This window comes from Pavona decussata, unplaced genomic scaffold (assembly GCF_977016875.1).
Source record: "Pavona decussata unplaced genomic scaffold, jaPavDecu1.1 SCAFFOLD_107, whole genome shotgun sequence".
Lineage (NCBI taxonomy): Eukaryota > Metazoa > Cnidaria > Anthozoa > Scleractinia > Agariciidae > Pavona > Pavona decussata.
Window position 1 is genome coordinate 525,409 of NW_028145521.1, and position 17,092 is coordinate 542,500.

Genomic DNA, 17,092 nt, shown 5'->3' on the forward strand with positions numbered 1-17,092 from the left:
TGATTCGATGCTATGAATAGATTTGGAACGGAAATGAATAAGACAGTATCATCTGCATATAGTGTTCCAAACGGTCTGGTAAGTCATTAATGTACACGGTAAACAACAGAGGGCCAACGCTTGAGCCTTGTGGTACCCCAATCGGTACAATGGCTTTGTTCGATTGGCTGTTATTGCAGGCACTAACTTGACATCGGTTGGAAAGGTATGACTCAAACCATTTACGAGCTCTAGAATCATCCAAAACACTGAGACTATTCAGCTTTGACAATAATAGAGAGTGGTTGACTATATCAAATGCCTTAGTAAGGTCAACGAATACGGCGCTAGTGACCATTCCATTCTCCATAGTTGTAAGGCCTGTGAACTGTGTAGTCGCAGTGACTGTCTATGCTTTAAGTCGGCCCCTGACTGCTTATCGGAGAGCAGGTGGTTATCACACAGATGGGCATACAGTTGAGTACGTGCCACCTTCTCAAAAAAATTTACTCATTGTGGACAGAACAGATATTGGTCTGTTATTGGATGGGTCTTGCTTATAACCCTTCTTAAAAAGTGGGGTCACTTTTGCCAATTTCAAGATAGATGGAAAACGTCCAGACTCAATGGAGAGGTTAAACAGCGACGTCAGAGTTGGGACGACTATATCAAAAAATCACAGCAGTTTTTTCTGTTGAGCATATTTCAACCTTTGAATCAACTGGTTCTGATTACATCGATTAGTATATTTTAGGTTTAGTGTAGCTGCCAGAATTGTCTTCCTCATCCGATTTTTTAAGCTTTCATTTGGAACGAAATAGAATGGCAGAAGTAGCGGTGAGACCCACCCACCCCTCCCTCTTATTTTTCTTAGGTCTGTAGGGCCTAGATAAAGAAAAAAGTATTTCGTTTCAAAAGCGTCTTCTCCCCTCCCCTAAAGATCTGGATTTCCCACTGTGTTACCAAGAAGAGTATAAGGTCTCTGTTTCCGCGATAAATTCTTTTATTTGGAAAATGTTCTTTCTGCGTTTACACAAGAGAGGATGAACTCTTGCCTCCGAGCAGCCGAAGAAAAACAAAATGGCTTCACACCTCGCCACGTTCACTTTAGAGGAAATTGTTTCGATAAACGAGGCGGCTGTTACAAAAACTGCAAAAGTTGACAACAAAGTTTAGTTTGACGGCATTGAATAGTGGGTTAGTTAATCTTTGGTAATGTTGGTGTTGGCCGATCTTACACCTACCTATCGCATCACACTCTTTGTTTTGTAGTTCCCGTGCAATCAATAATTGCATTTCAGAGCACGTGTATACGTACTGAGGTTGCAATTTCCAAAAAAAAAGACTTTTAAAAAACTTCAGCTTAATGTAAGTTCAAATTAAGATTGTTTAATTTTGAATTTCATTTTTTTTTTGCGAAAATTAGATGAAATCCATCCGAAGCACTTTAGCTCTATTTAAGTGTATGCACATTAAATCATAGTGAAGAAATGTGGGCACACACGCTATTTTTGCATAAATTGCTGGTGTGTCTACAGACAGCCCAAAATCCGTCTTATAGATCACAGTGGAGGGTGCAGAACGGTAAAATAACGGTAGGCAACGAAACGTACACACATTTTTTATTTTTAATTACTTTTATTGGATGAATTCAGAAATTTGGCTTAATTTAGTGTTTACAGTCTGCGCTATTACATTCCCACACAAAGTATAGTTTGCGGGAACAGACGCTATTGATAACAAGAGTCTTTTTTCACCAAATCAATTAAGTACAGTACTTAAAGTTCTTTACTTTTATATTACAAATTTACTCGCGTCGCATAATAATGTTTTACAGCAAATGCAAACCACAGTGATCACTTATGTATATTGTGATCAATCACAACACAGTTTAATTGACTGACAGCAAGTGTTTAACATGCTCAAGGAATTAATGCTGTCAATGGTCTATAATGTTAATATATACAGCTATTTCAATTCAGAATTATACGATAGAGGCATTAACTACACAAGTAACCTCTGCATGATGATACTGTGTGTTTTCTTTAGTACAGATTTTGTCCTATTTGGCCCTACTTGTTTATGCTGCTTCCTAACTATACTGTTGCAGTTAATTTTCCAAGCTCCAATTTCAGCAAGCAGTTTGAAGATTAATTCCCTTACAGCCATTTTTATGTAACAGAGTGGCCTTAATTAAATATTATCAACCAATATGAAAAATCAGCCCTACACGATATAATAACTTAAAAATGGCTTGTTTGATAAGTAGCCGCGTAGAATCCCCTAAAAATGGCTTCAGCAAAAGAAGATAACATGTCTTGAGATGCCGTGAACTAACATAAAGGAATCAGTGCATATAGACTAAGTTCTTAAAAAGCTTTTAATTATTATCAGTCCATTTCTACCGTCAACCAGCGAACTTATCACAACTTCACAAGTGTAAAAGCTATGACACTTGGAGGATATATAGTATCTCTTAAAAACGTTTTCTTCGAGGTTCACAACAGACAATGAGCTTTCACATGACGCAGGAATTAAGTCGACTTCAAAATTAATGCCTTAGATTAAAATTAAAACCTTATATTTCCGCCCAATATTGACCCAAAAGTAATCAAAATGGAAAATAGCTATTTTTATATAAAAAAAAAAAATTTACCGTGGGAAAAATTATTTTATAATCATAAAAGAAGAATCTGATTATTGAAAACTCTGCCGGTCAAACATTGATTGCCTGGCCCGACCTCATGTAACATGCGATATCATTCCCAGAAAATTTTAACAAAAAATCAAAACGTTTCGTTTTGTTTGCTCAAAAAATAATAAAAAAAAAACACCTAAAAATTGAGCGTGGAAAGAAGCACCCCTCTCTACTTCGTTTACCTTAGATAGGGTTACAGTACTCTTGGTGCTCGTTACAATTGTGGTATTTTGTCTACTTGTATACCAGTTTGTACAGAGCACTGCTGATGTTGCGGTGCCATCTTTTATCCCGATAATTTGCAATTGCCAGGTAAGTGTGACCTTTTTGTTCAAATACTTTAAGGTCTAATGGATATTGTGCTGAAAGCTCTTGATATTTGATAAACTGTGATCCGGACAAACGATACACAACCGACTTCCCCCATCGTTGTGGTCGGCAATAGCCAGGAACGTTTCACCGCAAATCGAAAATGGTTCCCAGGCGCGGCCTGCGTGAGCAGGAATGGACTGGAACAGAACAAACCGGCTGCCATTCCACTTGTAAATGAACGAGTCGATGTCGGTAGAATTTTTCTTCTTCCAATTAGCAAAGGCGAGGAATGTCTCACCATTGTTGCTGAAGGACTTGACATCCCAGGCACCATATGTCTGAAGAGACTGGAAATTGACAAAGCTGTTATCTGACCACTTGTACACAGAGGACTGGACAGAATAACCCTGCTTGTCGCTTCTGCGGTTTGCAAAAACAAGAAAAGTTTTGGTTTTTATTGCAAACGTTGTACTTGCTGTAGCATCCTTGGTTCTTATCCCTTGGAACCATTTAAACTTGTTTTCGTCCCACTTGTAGATGACTGAGTTTAAACTATGCGTAGTGCCATCATAACTATTCGTGACGACGAGAAACAGGTCCGACAATATTTTAAAGGAGTTAAAACTAATTGCTCCGAGTGTCGGGATGTTTTGTACGACGATAAACTGATATCCATTCCACTGATAGATGGCAGAGTTCAACCGAAATGTGGTTTTATTCCTGCGATTAGCAACAGCAAGGTAATGTTTGTCAGCGCGATCGTAAAATATTCCATGTCGCGTCCTCCTTTGGTGTCTATGGTCTGATAGAGGTAAAACGTTTTAGTTGAATCGTCCAGTTTGTAGATGTAAGAGTCTGTGTGGTATCCGTTGTTATCATCATTAAACCTAGCGAAGCCGAGAAACAGACTCCCATCGATACTGAACTGTTCAACGGCGACAGCACCTTTGGTTGGCAGGTCTCAGTGATATTTTTCGAAGTGGGGCATTCTACAGGTACAATCTTAATAGAAAAATAAACATGCCACTTAACATTAAATAGGAAATTTTATGTAACATCAATGTAAACAGCATATCTTTAACTTAAAGGAGAACTGAAGTCTAAAAATCATATATTTTTTGTATTCATTTTCAGGAAGTTTAAGAGGTATTAAATCAAGTTTTGGTAGTTGTTTTGGTCGATGTGTTGTTTTTTTCTGTGAAAAACGGGTTTGAAGTCGCCCTTTTCCCGCTTTTTGAACATAATCATTGCGGGCTCAAAGTAGCTGTCAGCGGCATCATATGACGTCACTGGTGGGGACGACATTCTGGTCCACAACGAGAATAGCAGCGAAACATCGTAGAGTTGTTTTATATTTTGTTGCGTGTGTTAACAGTAAAAACAGTATGAGTGGTATACAGCCTTTTCAATTCGAGCCAATGTATCCTCCAGGCGAGGAACCTATTGACTCGGAAGAAGAGAGCCAAGAAGAAGAGTCCGTTCCCAATCTCACAACGAGAATTGGGAATATCGAGTGGTGTATTTGTGGGGGAAATTGCGCAAGCATGTCTACCGCCGAAGAATGTCACTGTTTTCAAGAGCTAGAGGAGCTTAACTCCAAATTCGATGAAGCAGGTTTGTCTCCATTCGTATGACATAATTGTTAACAAAGATTCAGATGATTTGGATCAGTCAGATGCAATCGGTCGATTTACTGTCGATTCTGTACTATAGTAGCTTGCATTACAGTCGACCAACAAATTCGCTTGTTATATATATTTGACCCGACGTTGTTTTTTTTTTTCTTACAGCAGGAATTGAATGTATCACCGAACATAACAAATTCGGGATTGTTTGCCTCGACACCGATGTTTTAAATACAGCTCTGGTGGGAATTCACAACGCACGCTGCAATCCCTTACCGGACCCAATCGAGAACAGGTCAGTTGCAGTTGGTCTTTGGAATTCGTTTGTTTGACTGATGTATCGACAAACCAGACTTCACGCTGCTTTTTTCGAGTCGCACATTGTGCCAAAATATAAATTAATCACGATTTTTTCCTTTCTAGAACGTGGCGTTTAGCGGCCTACCGTCAGTTCACTTGGTGGGTCCACGGTGTTCTCGGGAGGAAAAACCGGCGAGTGATTCCAGCGTGTGTTGTGAAAGCAGTTCGTCGCCAATTTCCAGAGGAAAGCGGCGAGTATGCAGGATTCAAGCCAGCAGAACTTGATTTAAATTGATTGTCGAGGTAAACAGTACCGAATTCAGTTGGCATGGGTGTATACTGAGATGGTTGTTCAAAGCTCCCGTTAAGCTTTTGACAACATCAACATTCTTCGGCGGTACACATAGAAGTCCCCTCAAATGCATCATTCGATATTTAGTCTCTTATTCCGAGCAAATAAGTCCCTTTTATTATAAATTTCTTCTAAGTTAACGTTTATTCTTTCGAATTATACAAGTTTTTCTCCAACAGATCAATACGCCGTAATTATTTTCAAACAGCAAATGGTATATTTACAAATTTGAGAACAATACTTGAACGTAACACTACACCTAAAGAAATTTATTCTTGTCTGTTTTGCGTAGGTACAAGCCCGAATACTGAATAGTATTTTCCTATTTCTCGTTTAACGTAAAAGAGACATGAATTCCTATTTCTGCTTAGTTATTTCATTCTGAGCATCGTATGGCAATTCTTTCGATCTCAGGATCGTTTTAAAATCCCTCGCAGTACATGTAAGTGTTGCAGTTTTACATCAAAATATGTATTGATTATTCAGGTCAACACCGTAATTTTTTTCTCTTTTGTAATGTCTAAGTATCAACTATCATTGTCAGACCTCTTCATCGCTAGTGTCATTGTGTTGTTCCCTTTGAAATCGATTTTCAAATCGACTATTTGCAGCACATGAATGAGCATTCCAATTTATAATTTCTTGTGGTGGTTTTGTATTTCAAAACAACTGGAAATTTGATTACTTCTAGTTCGATTATGCATTATGATGATCGGCTGTGATTAAGCCGACAAAAATCTTCAATTCTCTAGTCAAATGTTGCCCGTGATGAAGACATTCAAGCAGATTATAGAGGTCCACCAGAAAAAATTATATATCTTCCGCATGCCTGATAATAAAGTAATCATTAATCTGAAAATCTGGATGTGTGTCTAGCAACACTTCAGCTTTATCTGGGCGAGGAGTGGCAGCAATATTGCGTGGGATGTGAGGTGCTTCGAGAGTGGCACTTCTTTCCTCCGGATCTTGCTGCTTTCTTTGAATGATTGCATCCAGCATTGGCTTGAGATGGTCTCTTGTTGTCTTTTCCATAACTGGTTTTGCAATCCATTCTTTAGATCGTTTTGGGTAGACCACCTTGTAACGAAGCTCTCCCTCACTTGCCCCTTTTGACGAAGTAGCTTGTTCCCTCCCAGTATTGGCATTGTGGTCTAGAGCTGCTAACTGGGTTCTTGCTACCATGCCCTTGTAAGAAAAGTGCTGCCGTTTTGGAAGGTATTTTGTTTGTACGCTGTGGTACACCTCCAGTGTCCCAGTGTGACAGCTCAACGTCAATTGCTGGATGTCTTTCAGGAGATTTTTGTCAAAAACCACCTCTTTGAGAGCCTCATGTGCAGGCGATCCAGGCCGGAGCCACCTCTTAGTTCTTGCTACATTTCTAGGGATGGGTGGGTGAGCACATTCATGGTACAAATCTGCACTGTCCCAGTGATGGACGTTGGCACTGTGGTGGACAATTGATATCCACTTCTCCCGTAGGAGTTCCTTGTTCCCCTCACAAGAGTCAGCACACCACCAGAGGTGATTGGACACAGACTTGATCCAGGGAGAAAGTTCACTGCAGTCCTTCTTTTTTGCCTTCTCTGTTAGTTTTTTTGTAATGCTTTTGGCCAAATGCCAAACATCAAACTGGTGGTTTACATCAGGGTAGTTTTTTTTCATATCAGATTTTATGGATACATGTCTATCTGTTGCAACAACCTTTACATGAGCCCCCTTACCCTGAATACTATCCATGCATCTTTTGAACCCCTCCCTTTCCATAGCATTACTGCTGGTTACCTCAGTAACCTGAACAATTTGAAAGTCGACTATTTTGTCACTGTTTTGGTCAATCATTGTGTATGTGCCATACTTGGCACTGTGCCCAGGGCTGTCGCATCGACCATCTCCAGAAAGCCACAATTCTTTGTTTTTCAGATCAGCAAAAACAGCATTTTGTTCCCCTTCCCAAACCTCGTTAATCACAGGAAATAAATACTTGTCTTGGATGTTGTAAAAGGTTTTCTCACTAAAAATACTTAATTTCAAAATCTGTGCTAATGAAGCCATTTTAGTGTAGGTGCTCCCACTTAAAAGAATTGAGGAAGACAATAACAGGTTACCAGCAGCCACCCCCTTTATCATGGGCTGGCTTTGCCATAACTGGGCGTGGCCATTGAAACCTTTCAATGTAACAAACAACTGAGTACCCTGAGTGGAGGCATGTTTTTTTTGCACTGCAGCACCGCACTCAGGGCACCACTTAAAAAGTTCATACAAGTTTTGTTTGAAAACAATAAATTTAACATCATCCTGGGGCTTTGTTTCTTTTGTATCATCTGTATCGGACAGTGAATCATCTGATAGCACTTCAACACATTTGGGTGGTACAAAGGATGGATCCTTTCGAGGTGACAAAGTGTCAGTCTCTTCATGTTCAGAAGGTGAGTCTATATGCATTTCAATGGGAGAGTTTGAAGCCTCATCAAATGTCTGATCAGTTTGGGTACTTTGGTCACACATGGTCACTTCAAAAGATGTCTCGTTTGTCTGGACCGCAGTCGTCTTCTGCATAAGCTGCACCCCTCGTGTGTTGACCTGACACCCAACATCATAGGTCTCCTTCGGTGGAACGAGTGGAAATAGCTGCGACTCTGTCGTGTCCATTTGTTGGAATATGTCCTCGGGACAATTAAGGGGACTAACTGCCGTGCCAGGTTCGCTTGAGGTGCTAGGTATCGCTAAAGTCTGTTGCGAACAAGCATGGGAACCATCGGATGAAACAGGTTCGGTGGAGGTACTAAAGTCCTTTGCAGCAGGAGGTGAGTGGCGAGGGGAAGTGAGCACGGACACGAGATACTGCAAACCAAAAGAGAGGCTATTTAACTCCTGCCATGCCCAGATACACTCGATATCAAATCATTGCAATTGTAAACCTGAGCGCAAAAATGATGTTTCCTTCAATACGCTTAATATGTAGAACAACCAACCAATAAAAAAACTATAGCTATGGGATGGTTATGGTAAGCAATTATCACGAAGCAAAAATCACCAAAACATTGGGATAAGGCATCAACACAAATTGAAATTTCGGTTTATAAGGTTGCGTGAGAAAGGTCAAGAGGTGCATGCAGATTTAGGATTACATGTAGATCTTTTGATATCGCTATTTCCCGGCTAAATGTAGGTTCACACATAGACTTACCTCTCGTTTCGCTCTTTCTTGGATCCGCTTTTCAGTTGATAGCCGTGGCTTCTTTGAGGGTCGATGGATAAAACGTGTTGGGATAGCATCCTCCTTCAAAACGCGTTTTCCTGGTGTTCCAAGTAGCTCGGCTTTGAGGTCACGTTCATAACAATGAGGCTCGAAATGATCCGAACACAGCCGCGATTCTCTAGTTACGGTGAGGTCCGTACGGCTGATTTTTGTCAACCATTCCTTCAAGAGTTTTTGGTCCTCGGGGAAACGGTGGTAACTCACCGTTTTAACATACCGAGCATCATTGTTGCATCCAAAGGCGGCACAATAAGGCATGATGATAAAGCAGTAAACTGATGATATACACAGCTTAGTATCTCATAGACAAAAACTATAATGCTGATGCTGGAAAGGTAGTTTTATTTATACACCAAAGCTGATACGTGATCGGAAAGAATCTGACATGTACATTGTATAAAGCACGGAAAAGCCGTTCCCAGTTACGAAAGGAACGTGGGTGTCAAACAGAACTGATCACGGCGCCCTGGGTAGACCTGTATTTACGACATCGAAGAGATGTCCGATGAGTGAAGTACTGAATGTTCTAGAACTGTAATCCATACGTATGCAATCGCAAGACAACAGAACAACAATCACTCTTGAACTAGAAAAAAAAATGCAGCCGGAGTTGAACAAAAAATATACCCAGGAGAATGTATATTGTTGTTGTGTGACATTCTCGTTCGATTAAAAAAGCATTCTTTTCCGATTAGAAAAATAACAGCAACGTGGCTACTGACAAAATGCATGTAGTCGTACAGCTAAACCTACAAAAAACTTTAAGATTTAGGTAATTTTGGTGACAAGTAGGAAGCACGTACATAGGAAAAGCAATTTTACGCGGGTGTTGTTATCAGAGGCGCGCCATTTGTCGATCGTGGGCTGAGAATTCTAACCTACGCAGAACATCGGAATCTAACTCGAGTTGGACGATTCCAGAAGATATAGTGGAGCTCTGGAATGAAACTGCTCAACCAGTTTCGCTCAAATGTCTATTTTCACCATACAGATGAATAAAAAGGTCAAGAACAGTTCCAAATCTATAGTTCTGTATAGGAAATCGCACATTTCCGTCCCCACCAGTGACGTCATAGTCTCCTAAAATAACCGCTGACACAACCGTTCCGAGCCGCGATGCTTTTGGCTGAAATTCGCAGCTAAAAGTATTTTTTTGAGGTCGAAAGTGAACCGATGGAGAGAAAAAAAGTTTCAGGCATTGATGTTCATGGTCTTAGCTTTAAGAAAAAAAATGTTCAATTTTTGGCTTCAGGTCCCCTTTAAAATGACAAACTTAAGAATGCAATGATTATCACCGACAATATGGTGTTTGAGCAACAGCACTGGCGCTTTCCATATTCGTTGCATTTTCTTGTTATAATTGGATGTAGTTAATAGGAAAGGGCCGGGCTTGGATAAGAGAAACGTTTTTAATTTCCAGGGGCAAGACTCTTGAACCCTATGGGATGCACGGAGACGGTGAAGAGTTTGTTAAGGCGATTTTATTAAAAAAAGGAATTGATTTATTATTCTACGTGTAGCCGTATGGATTTATCGGATTTAATGAAGAAATAAGGTTACATTTGTAGATTTGTACTCGACGAGACCGTTCGGGCAGCTTTACAAGAACACAGCGCGTTTTCCGGACAACCTGCGTGTTGTGTTTGAGAAAAGCGCGATAAAAATAGTTCACCAATCGGGTTTCGCCATTTAACAAAAGCACGATTTCAAAACAAAAACAAACGACCGCAATGAATCAAGGGTAGAAATGGGCCTTTGTTCTGTTTACATTGCTATTTTTATAATGGTTTCTGTACACGTTTCTGCTTTCTATGTTTATCAATCAATCATATCTCAACTTTTCATTAGTATTTCATTTTTACCTAGCTTTCTCAGCCCCTGAAGAAGGTTGTCTAACCGAAATATTGATGGACGTGGATTGTTTTCGCTATTTGATTCAATCTAGCGAGTTTCTGTGCGAAATTCAACTCGGTGCGCAATTTCTTTAGGGTGTACATGGGTCTTAAAAGTGTTGAGCGACCGGTCTGGATGTAATTTATTTTAATGTCCCGGACGGATGTTCCCGAAATCGGTCACCTAGTCTCCCTCCGGTCTCACCAATGTGTAACGTGTACTTTATGTAACTGATAACATTATTAGAGTTGGATGTAAAACGAACAGTAATTTGAATAGATCGCTTGTGTAGATTTGTGTCGGTATAAAGGTATAAAGTTTGTGTAAAGAAGAATGTCATCTTTTCTTAGCGGTCGTTCAGTGTGTGTATTTTTATCTTATCGTGTTTCCAGTTCTGGAGTTCTGGAGTCTGTTCTGTAAGTCCTTATTATGCCTGTCAGTTACTAGTGTTTTTGCGTGGTAGTACAACCCGTCTTTTTTCTATTTCCTTTTAAACTGTGCTACGTGATCTCACTGAAACGGTGTTTGCGCAAACAACGTGAATCTGCATAGTTTTGGTGACAAAGGCAATGGTTAAACGTACAGTGATGACTGAGACGAGTTTGGAGTTTGAGACGAGTTTGGAGTTTGTATAAGTTTACCTTTTCAACCTAAAGCTGTCAAGCAAAAATTTTCCCAAAACTTGAACAGAGAGAAAACACCATTAAAAACTGTATGTTTATGAAAACTTGTCGCAGTTTAGTCAACGTTACTATGGTAACGCAATATTCATGATTCAACTGATTCTGTCTGTATAATGTGAAGTCATTTTTACCTACCTTCAAAGCAACTGGTACGTTCAATCTCTGCGGCTATTCTGTCGACTAGGTTCTTAACCTTTTCTTGCTGTTTCTTAACCTCGTCGTTTTGTTTCCTAATGGTATCAATGACTTCCTTTTCCGCGGGGCAAGCTGCAAAGCAAAGAAAGCAAGCCGCAAGAAATGCCTCTGGCAACACTCTGAATACATAATGTAACACCACGAGAAAAATATTATTTTAATCACTGTTAAATCTGCAGGAGAAGTTTTGATCATTATAATTATCGTGGCGCTGTTGTTATCATTCTAATTTATCTAAAATAAGAGATCAAGCAACACAGTTTATGTTTGCGTAATCTCTTTCTTCATATTCAACAGTCAATAAACTGTTGTAAAACTGCAACGTTCCACTCCGTGAGTACTCTAGCCTGCATAACTGGCGGTATTGTAGGCGCGCGCGAAATAAAGTTTTGTCGGCGGAGCGGCTAGAAGCGTGTGGCGAAGCCGCGAGAAGTACGGGTCACATTGACAAGCAAAATTTTCCCAAAACTTTGAACAGAGAGAAAACACTATTAAAAAGCTGTTTGTTTATGAAAACTTAATTGTCGCAGTTTAATCAACGTAAACTTTAAACCGATATGAGAAACCACTTTCAAAGAATGACAGAAGTGTTAAGATAGATTTTTCTTCGAGCATGCAAAGCAAAGATCTAAAAGGTCGTGTGCACTTGCCATTTTCATTGGCCAATCACATTGAAGAACGTGACTGTTTTTTCCAGATGTTTTCTCCGAAAACAAACTATTTAGGTATAAGATTAACGACGCCCATTTGCTCTCGTTGTCGTTCCTCTGCAGTCAAATATTTTCAGCTCACAAAACATAACTGCTACGCTCTGCTACAGCGTAGATTAAATTGTTTTCATTGTTTTAAATAATAAAAAAAAAAAACTTTACCCGGTTATCCTTCAGTTAAATAGAAAAGATTTGTTTTAGTGGTATCACGCGAAGAGGACTTTAAAATCGATCAAAGGTGGTCTGAATGGTTAACCGAAAGGAGCGGAATGACCTGATCTGGCATGGAGGTGTTTATGAGGAAGAGGGTAACACGGCTTGTTTTCTTTTAGGTGAAATGAGTGAAGTAAATGATCTATGAGAATCAGGTACACAACCGTCATTTTTAAATAATTTCAAACCTAACAATCAGTCGTGGTATTTGGAATAAACGGATGAGACGTTTATTTTACTTATCCTTTTTTTACCCGGCGTTTATTGAACGTTAAATGGCATGAAATTAAATCGAAAAAATTGGTTTACTAAATATTGTAGTTCTTTTCTATAAACTATAACTATTAGAATTCAGTAAGTGACACAGACATACTCAGGAAAAGGAAGTCTGAGTGCTCCTAACAGGAGTCGAACCTATGCACTGAGCTATAGAGGATTTGTGGTAGCTAGGCCATTAAACTGGGTACTAGGTGTTTCTACTCTTTCAGCTCACAACAAAACTTCTTTCCACTCTCCGTCTCAAAGGCCACCTTAGGGTAAAAAGCTTTACGGTCGGCACCCACTCTCGCAGAACTCTGATCACTAGCTAAGCTTATGAAAGTAAACATGAAAAGCGATCAAAATATCTTCGAGAAAAATTATACAAGATTCGAGTGTCTGGAAAAAATGCGCAAAATATTTCTCCTTGTAAGTAAAAAAATCCATTTTTTTGATGTTTTCTTAGTTACTTGGATGAAAACATTTCGCACCTTCCTTCGCTATTTCGCTTGTTATTATTTCGAGCAAATCAAGATTTTAAGATTTTTGATAAATATGTGTAAAAAAAAATATATATATATATACGATTGACGCAAGCTACATGCATTTTCATTTTTGTCTATATATTTTTAATCATTTCTATCATGGAAACAATTTGCGCCTGCTGCTTCCTGGTTGTTATTCAGAACATTTACCTCCAGACTTCATGGACTGTTTTGCCATCAACTCCACATGGAACACTGTGATGACGAGGACAAGAAACATTGTGTTTTCAAAAGCCATCTTGATTCTAACGATTTAAAGAAAAACCAAAGGGATTATTTACAACATTTGTTACTGTAGACTATGAGCAGTGCCTTGTTTTCTTACGTACAGTAAAGCAGGTGAGTCTCGCGCCAAGGGAAGCAATTGTCGCGCTAACCCGTGAGGTTCGCCAGCTTTACTGTCCCCAAGAAAAATAGGCAACTGCTCGTAGTCTAGTTATTGGTTCATATTGAGTGAATTGCCAGTGGCGAAAGGATATAAACGAGTCCAATGTGAATTATTTTCTCCTTTTTTGCCAGAAATACAAGTCGCTTTAATTGCACTCATCGATGCGTTCTCTTAGTGCGAAAATAATGTTGCAGGCTACCGAAAAAAAAAAGGGAAACTGAAGGAAAAGAAAGAAGAAGGAAAACAACACGCAAACAAGACAAAGATCAATTTTCTACTCTGTAGCACATACCTCAAATTTGCAAACGTTGTATTCTGATCATAGGTCCTTGTTTTAACTGGGTGTGTGTAGCGCACTGTCTGAAGGATAACAGGATCTTGAAGGTTTAAGTTATTAACTCACACTTTTTATATTATTTATTGATGGCAAATGATCGGCACATTTGATGTCTCGCATGTGATAAATTTGAATAACTGCTCAGCAAGAACTCATTTTGTTTTATTTGTAGATTGTGGCACTTGTCCACCAATGTAAACTAGAATCGTAAGTCGATCAGATTTTTCATGGTTAGAATCAAAACTTCAAAAGAAGAGATTTGAACTCCGATGTTCATTTATTGGGACATAAAACAAAGCCTACTTATGTAAATCAATTTTTGGCATAAACATTGAATAGCAGAAACCTAATTGGGACGGGCAAATTAAAATCGGCCCCGACCGCGTGGTGGCCTTTTATTAGAGCTTCTATTTCACTCTTAGCTATCTGATTCCGAATACATTTATGAATAGTTTTAGCCACTTGACACAAAATATGCCATACATTTTCTACCGCCATTAATAAAAATTCCTGCCAATTTTTTTCCTTTTGGATTAAAAATTTATTTTTTGTGTTATCAGAGAAGGGATTTCAAGCGACATAAAGAGCTAAAAAAGAATAATGGATAAAAAGAGCGATATTTTATATGATCTTGCATGACATGACAGCATTGTCAAGAAATGACTCTTTTTTTATGACAGCTAATGATTTAATTCGAATGTGGGGTATTTTAGCAAGAATGGAGCCAGGTTTTAGGTTTAAGTTTGAGTTCCTAATTGAAAAGCTTCCGACCAGATGTACCTTACACAAATTGCTTTCTTCCTGAGTTGACAAAAGGGCATAGAAGGAAATTGGAAACATTGCCCATAGGTTTTAAAGGTTATAAGATGGCTTATTAAATCTTTGGTAATCTTGGTATTGGCCGATCTTACTCCTGCCTATCGCATCACACTCTTTGCTTTGTAGTTCCTATGCAATCAATGATTGCATTTCAGAGCACATGTATACGTACTGAAGTTACAATTTCCAATAAAACAGACTTTTAAAATACTTCAACTTAATGTAAGTTCAAATTGATTGTTTAATTTTGAATTTAAATTTTTTGCGAAAATCAGATGAAATCTATCCGAAGCACTTAAGCTCTATTTAAGTGTATGCACATTAATTCATGGTGAAGAAATGTGGACACACACGCTATTTTTGCACAAGTGGCTGGTGTGTCTACAGACAGCCCAAAATCCGTCTTACAGATCACACAAAAGGGCGCAGAACGGTAAAATAACGGTATGCAACGAAACGTACACACTTTTTTAAAAATTACTTTTATTGGATGAATTCAGAAATAATTTAGCTTAAGGTTACTGCCATGTTTCGCGGGTGCCTTCAGGGAAATCCAGCATACGCGCGCTGCTTTCGATAAAACCACGAAAAACTATATATCACTGTAAAGCTGATAAATTGAAGTTTGCGAAAATATTGTTTTTTTATTTTTTTGGATACATAAGCGCTCAGAGACCTGCAAACTCAATACTAGCGACGTGTACTTAACTGAATTACCCACTCTCACGTAAAGGCGCACAACCAAACAGACTGCACAATATCAATCAGGAGATAATAGGCTAACAAAGTGTGTCAGGCTTTTTCTTTATTCCTATTGGTTTGTGAGGCCCGGTTCAAACGTGGAACTTTTCATGTGCCGAACGTAATTCCTTCAATTAAGTACATGAAAAGATCGACGTTTGAATCAATTAAGTTCAACATGTGTAATTTGGGTCGACCCAAGAATTAAGTTCGAGTGGGCTACATGGGAAGTTCGACTGTGGATCGACTTCGATTCAGACGTGGAACTTTTCATGTGCCGAACTTAATGCATAAATTAGTATATTTAATTCTTACGTCCCACAACTCCCTTCTTTCACTGAAAGCATGCGCAAAAACGCACACATGTAAAACAAAATGGCGGGGTGGCGGAAACGCTACAGAGTGGTTCCTGAAGAGGATATGTGCTACTCTTGCTTCGAAACAACCAAATATTCATGCATAAAGTGTACGAACGCCATCTGTAATCGTTGTTCGGCGTTTGAACCAAACGAGGAGACTCCAGGCTGGATAGCGGGAAAGGCAGTCGGCTATTGTCTCCCTTGTAAACAAGAAGAGAACAATGGAGTAAAAGCTAATAGTAAACGAACTCTAAACACAAGCAGAGAAGCAGCGAAACCTGTGGAAGCTATGGCTTGGTAAGCACGCAACATTCCTTATTTTCATGATATTAAGTTTTAATTAGAGGCTTTCGCGGTTGCAGCCATCACGTTTGAAAAGTAGGACAAAAAGAGCGCGAAATTCACTCTGTCAATGGGAATGAGGCAATAATTATTGTAGTAAAAAAATTTTTAATAGCGTAAGGAATAAATCATGATTATAGTATTATTCTGCTCAATATAATGTAACCTGCTGTCATGCAAAACCTGGGATATTCCTTTACGGTAGAGCCAGGCTGGCATTACTGGGAGGGAAGGGGGGGGGGGGGGGGAGGGTTGGGTGGGCATGCTTGTACTGTGAGACCATTCCTTTCACGTTAAGCATATAAATGATAGGTATGAAAGTTTCTTCATTTGCAACAAAAAATTACCTTCCCCTATCCTTGTGAGGTCCTGAAGACAGTTAAATGTAATTTACAAATTTAGTAGATTGGTTGGCAATAAAGATGACTGGTAGTTCTTGAATTTATGACTAATACAACAGGAAGCTGAATTCTGTTTGTGTTGTTTGATAAGTCTTGACTTATTTCTGACAAATTGTCAGTCATCAATGACTGATTGTGTAGTGTAACCTATGTAAGGTACCTTTTTTGAAGAAGCAGTCTCTAGAAAAGTAAATGTGATTATTAAAGGTGAAAAGAATAAAGTTCTGATTAATTTGTGATTATATGTGAAAGAGAAACTTGTCCATTTGAAGAGACAGATAATTAATAATAATTTAATAATTAGTCTTCTTGATCACATAGCGTTGCAGAACAGGAGTCATTACAGATGTCTAATGAGAGTGATAGGGAAGAAAATGAAAATGGGGATGAAGAAGATGAAGAGGACTCTAGTTCTGAGCAAGCAGGAGAGAGAATGAGAAAAGATGGCAAAAAAACAAAGAAAGCAGGCAGGAAAGCAAAGTGGACTCAGACAATATTAAATGATGCTGTAGACATTATAATAGGCAGTGATTATTACAAAACAAAACTCATTTTTACCAATGTCAAGACCCAGAAAAATGGGCAGATTTATGCTGCCATACTTGATCAACTAAAGGTCAGATGTAAGGCAAGGAATGAAAATATTCAGTTTACTGTGCCACAACTCAGATCAAAATTCAAGA

General features: G+C 38.9%; 3 protein-coding genes and 1 pseudogene across 5 annotated transcripts in view; 2 read left to right on the forward strand and 2 right to left on the reverse strand.

Annotated features, from left to right (window-relative positions):
* The window catches only part of LOC146471000 (uncharacterized), a 38,019-nt gene extending 24,235 nt beyond the window's left edge, over window positions 1-13,784 (reverse strand). Inside the window, exons 1-3 of the mRNA XM_085121313.1 lie at window positions 13,703-13,784; window positions 13,173-13,267; window positions 11,237-11,368 (exon numbers count right to left, since the gene is read on the reverse strand). Of these exons, the coding sequence (XP_084977439.1) occupies window positions 11,237-11,368; window positions 13,173-13,260 (220 nt within the window). The 5' untranslated portion in view covers window positions 13,261-13,267; window positions 13,703-13,784. The remainder of the gene's footprint in view (window positions 1-11,236; window positions 11,369-13,172; window positions 13,268-13,702) is intronic.
* Window positions 4,180-5,209, forward strand: LOC146471001 (P2X purinoceptor 7-like). 2 transcript variants are annotated; one of them, XM_085121328.1, is made up of 3 exons: window positions 4,180-4,603; window positions 4,783-4,909; window positions 5,038-5,209. In XM_085121328.1, the coding sequence occupies exons 1-3, from the start codon at window positions 4,270-4,272 to the stop codon at window positions 5,207-5,209; spliced, it is 633 nt and encodes a 210-aa protein (XP_084977454.1). In that variant the 5' UTR covers window positions 4,180-4,269. The 2 variants fall into 2 exon arrangements, with proteins under 2 accessions (XP_084977454.1, XP_084977453.1); XM_085121327.1 differs by having other exon boundaries at window positions 4,183-4,603; window positions 4,780-4,909.
* Window positions 6,070-9,156, reverse strand: LOC146471002 (uncharacterized). Its single transcript, XM_085121309.1, has 2 exons — window positions 8,454-9,156; window positions 6,070-8,107 (listed from the first exon to the last, which is right to left on the reverse strand). The coding sequence occupies exons 1-2, from the start codon at window positions 8,781-8,783 to the stop codon at window positions 6,077-6,079; spliced, it is 2,361 nt and encodes a 786-aa protein (XP_084977435.1). The 5' UTR covers window positions 8,784-9,156; the 3' UTR covers window positions 6,070-6,076.
* Window positions 13,785-15,396: 1,612 nt separating the features above from the next.
* LOC146471003 (uncharacterized) overlaps window positions 15,397-17,092 on the forward strand; it is a 2,376-nt pseudogene continuing 680 nt past the window's right edge. The window contains exons 1-2 of the transcript XR_014866905.1: window positions 15,397-15,963; window positions 16,731-17,092. The exon at window positions 16,731-17,092 is cut by the window's right edge and continues 680 nt beyond it. The product of XR_014866905.1 is annotated as an uncharacterized LOC146471003 (transcript). The remainder of the gene's footprint in view (window positions 15,964-16,730) is intronic.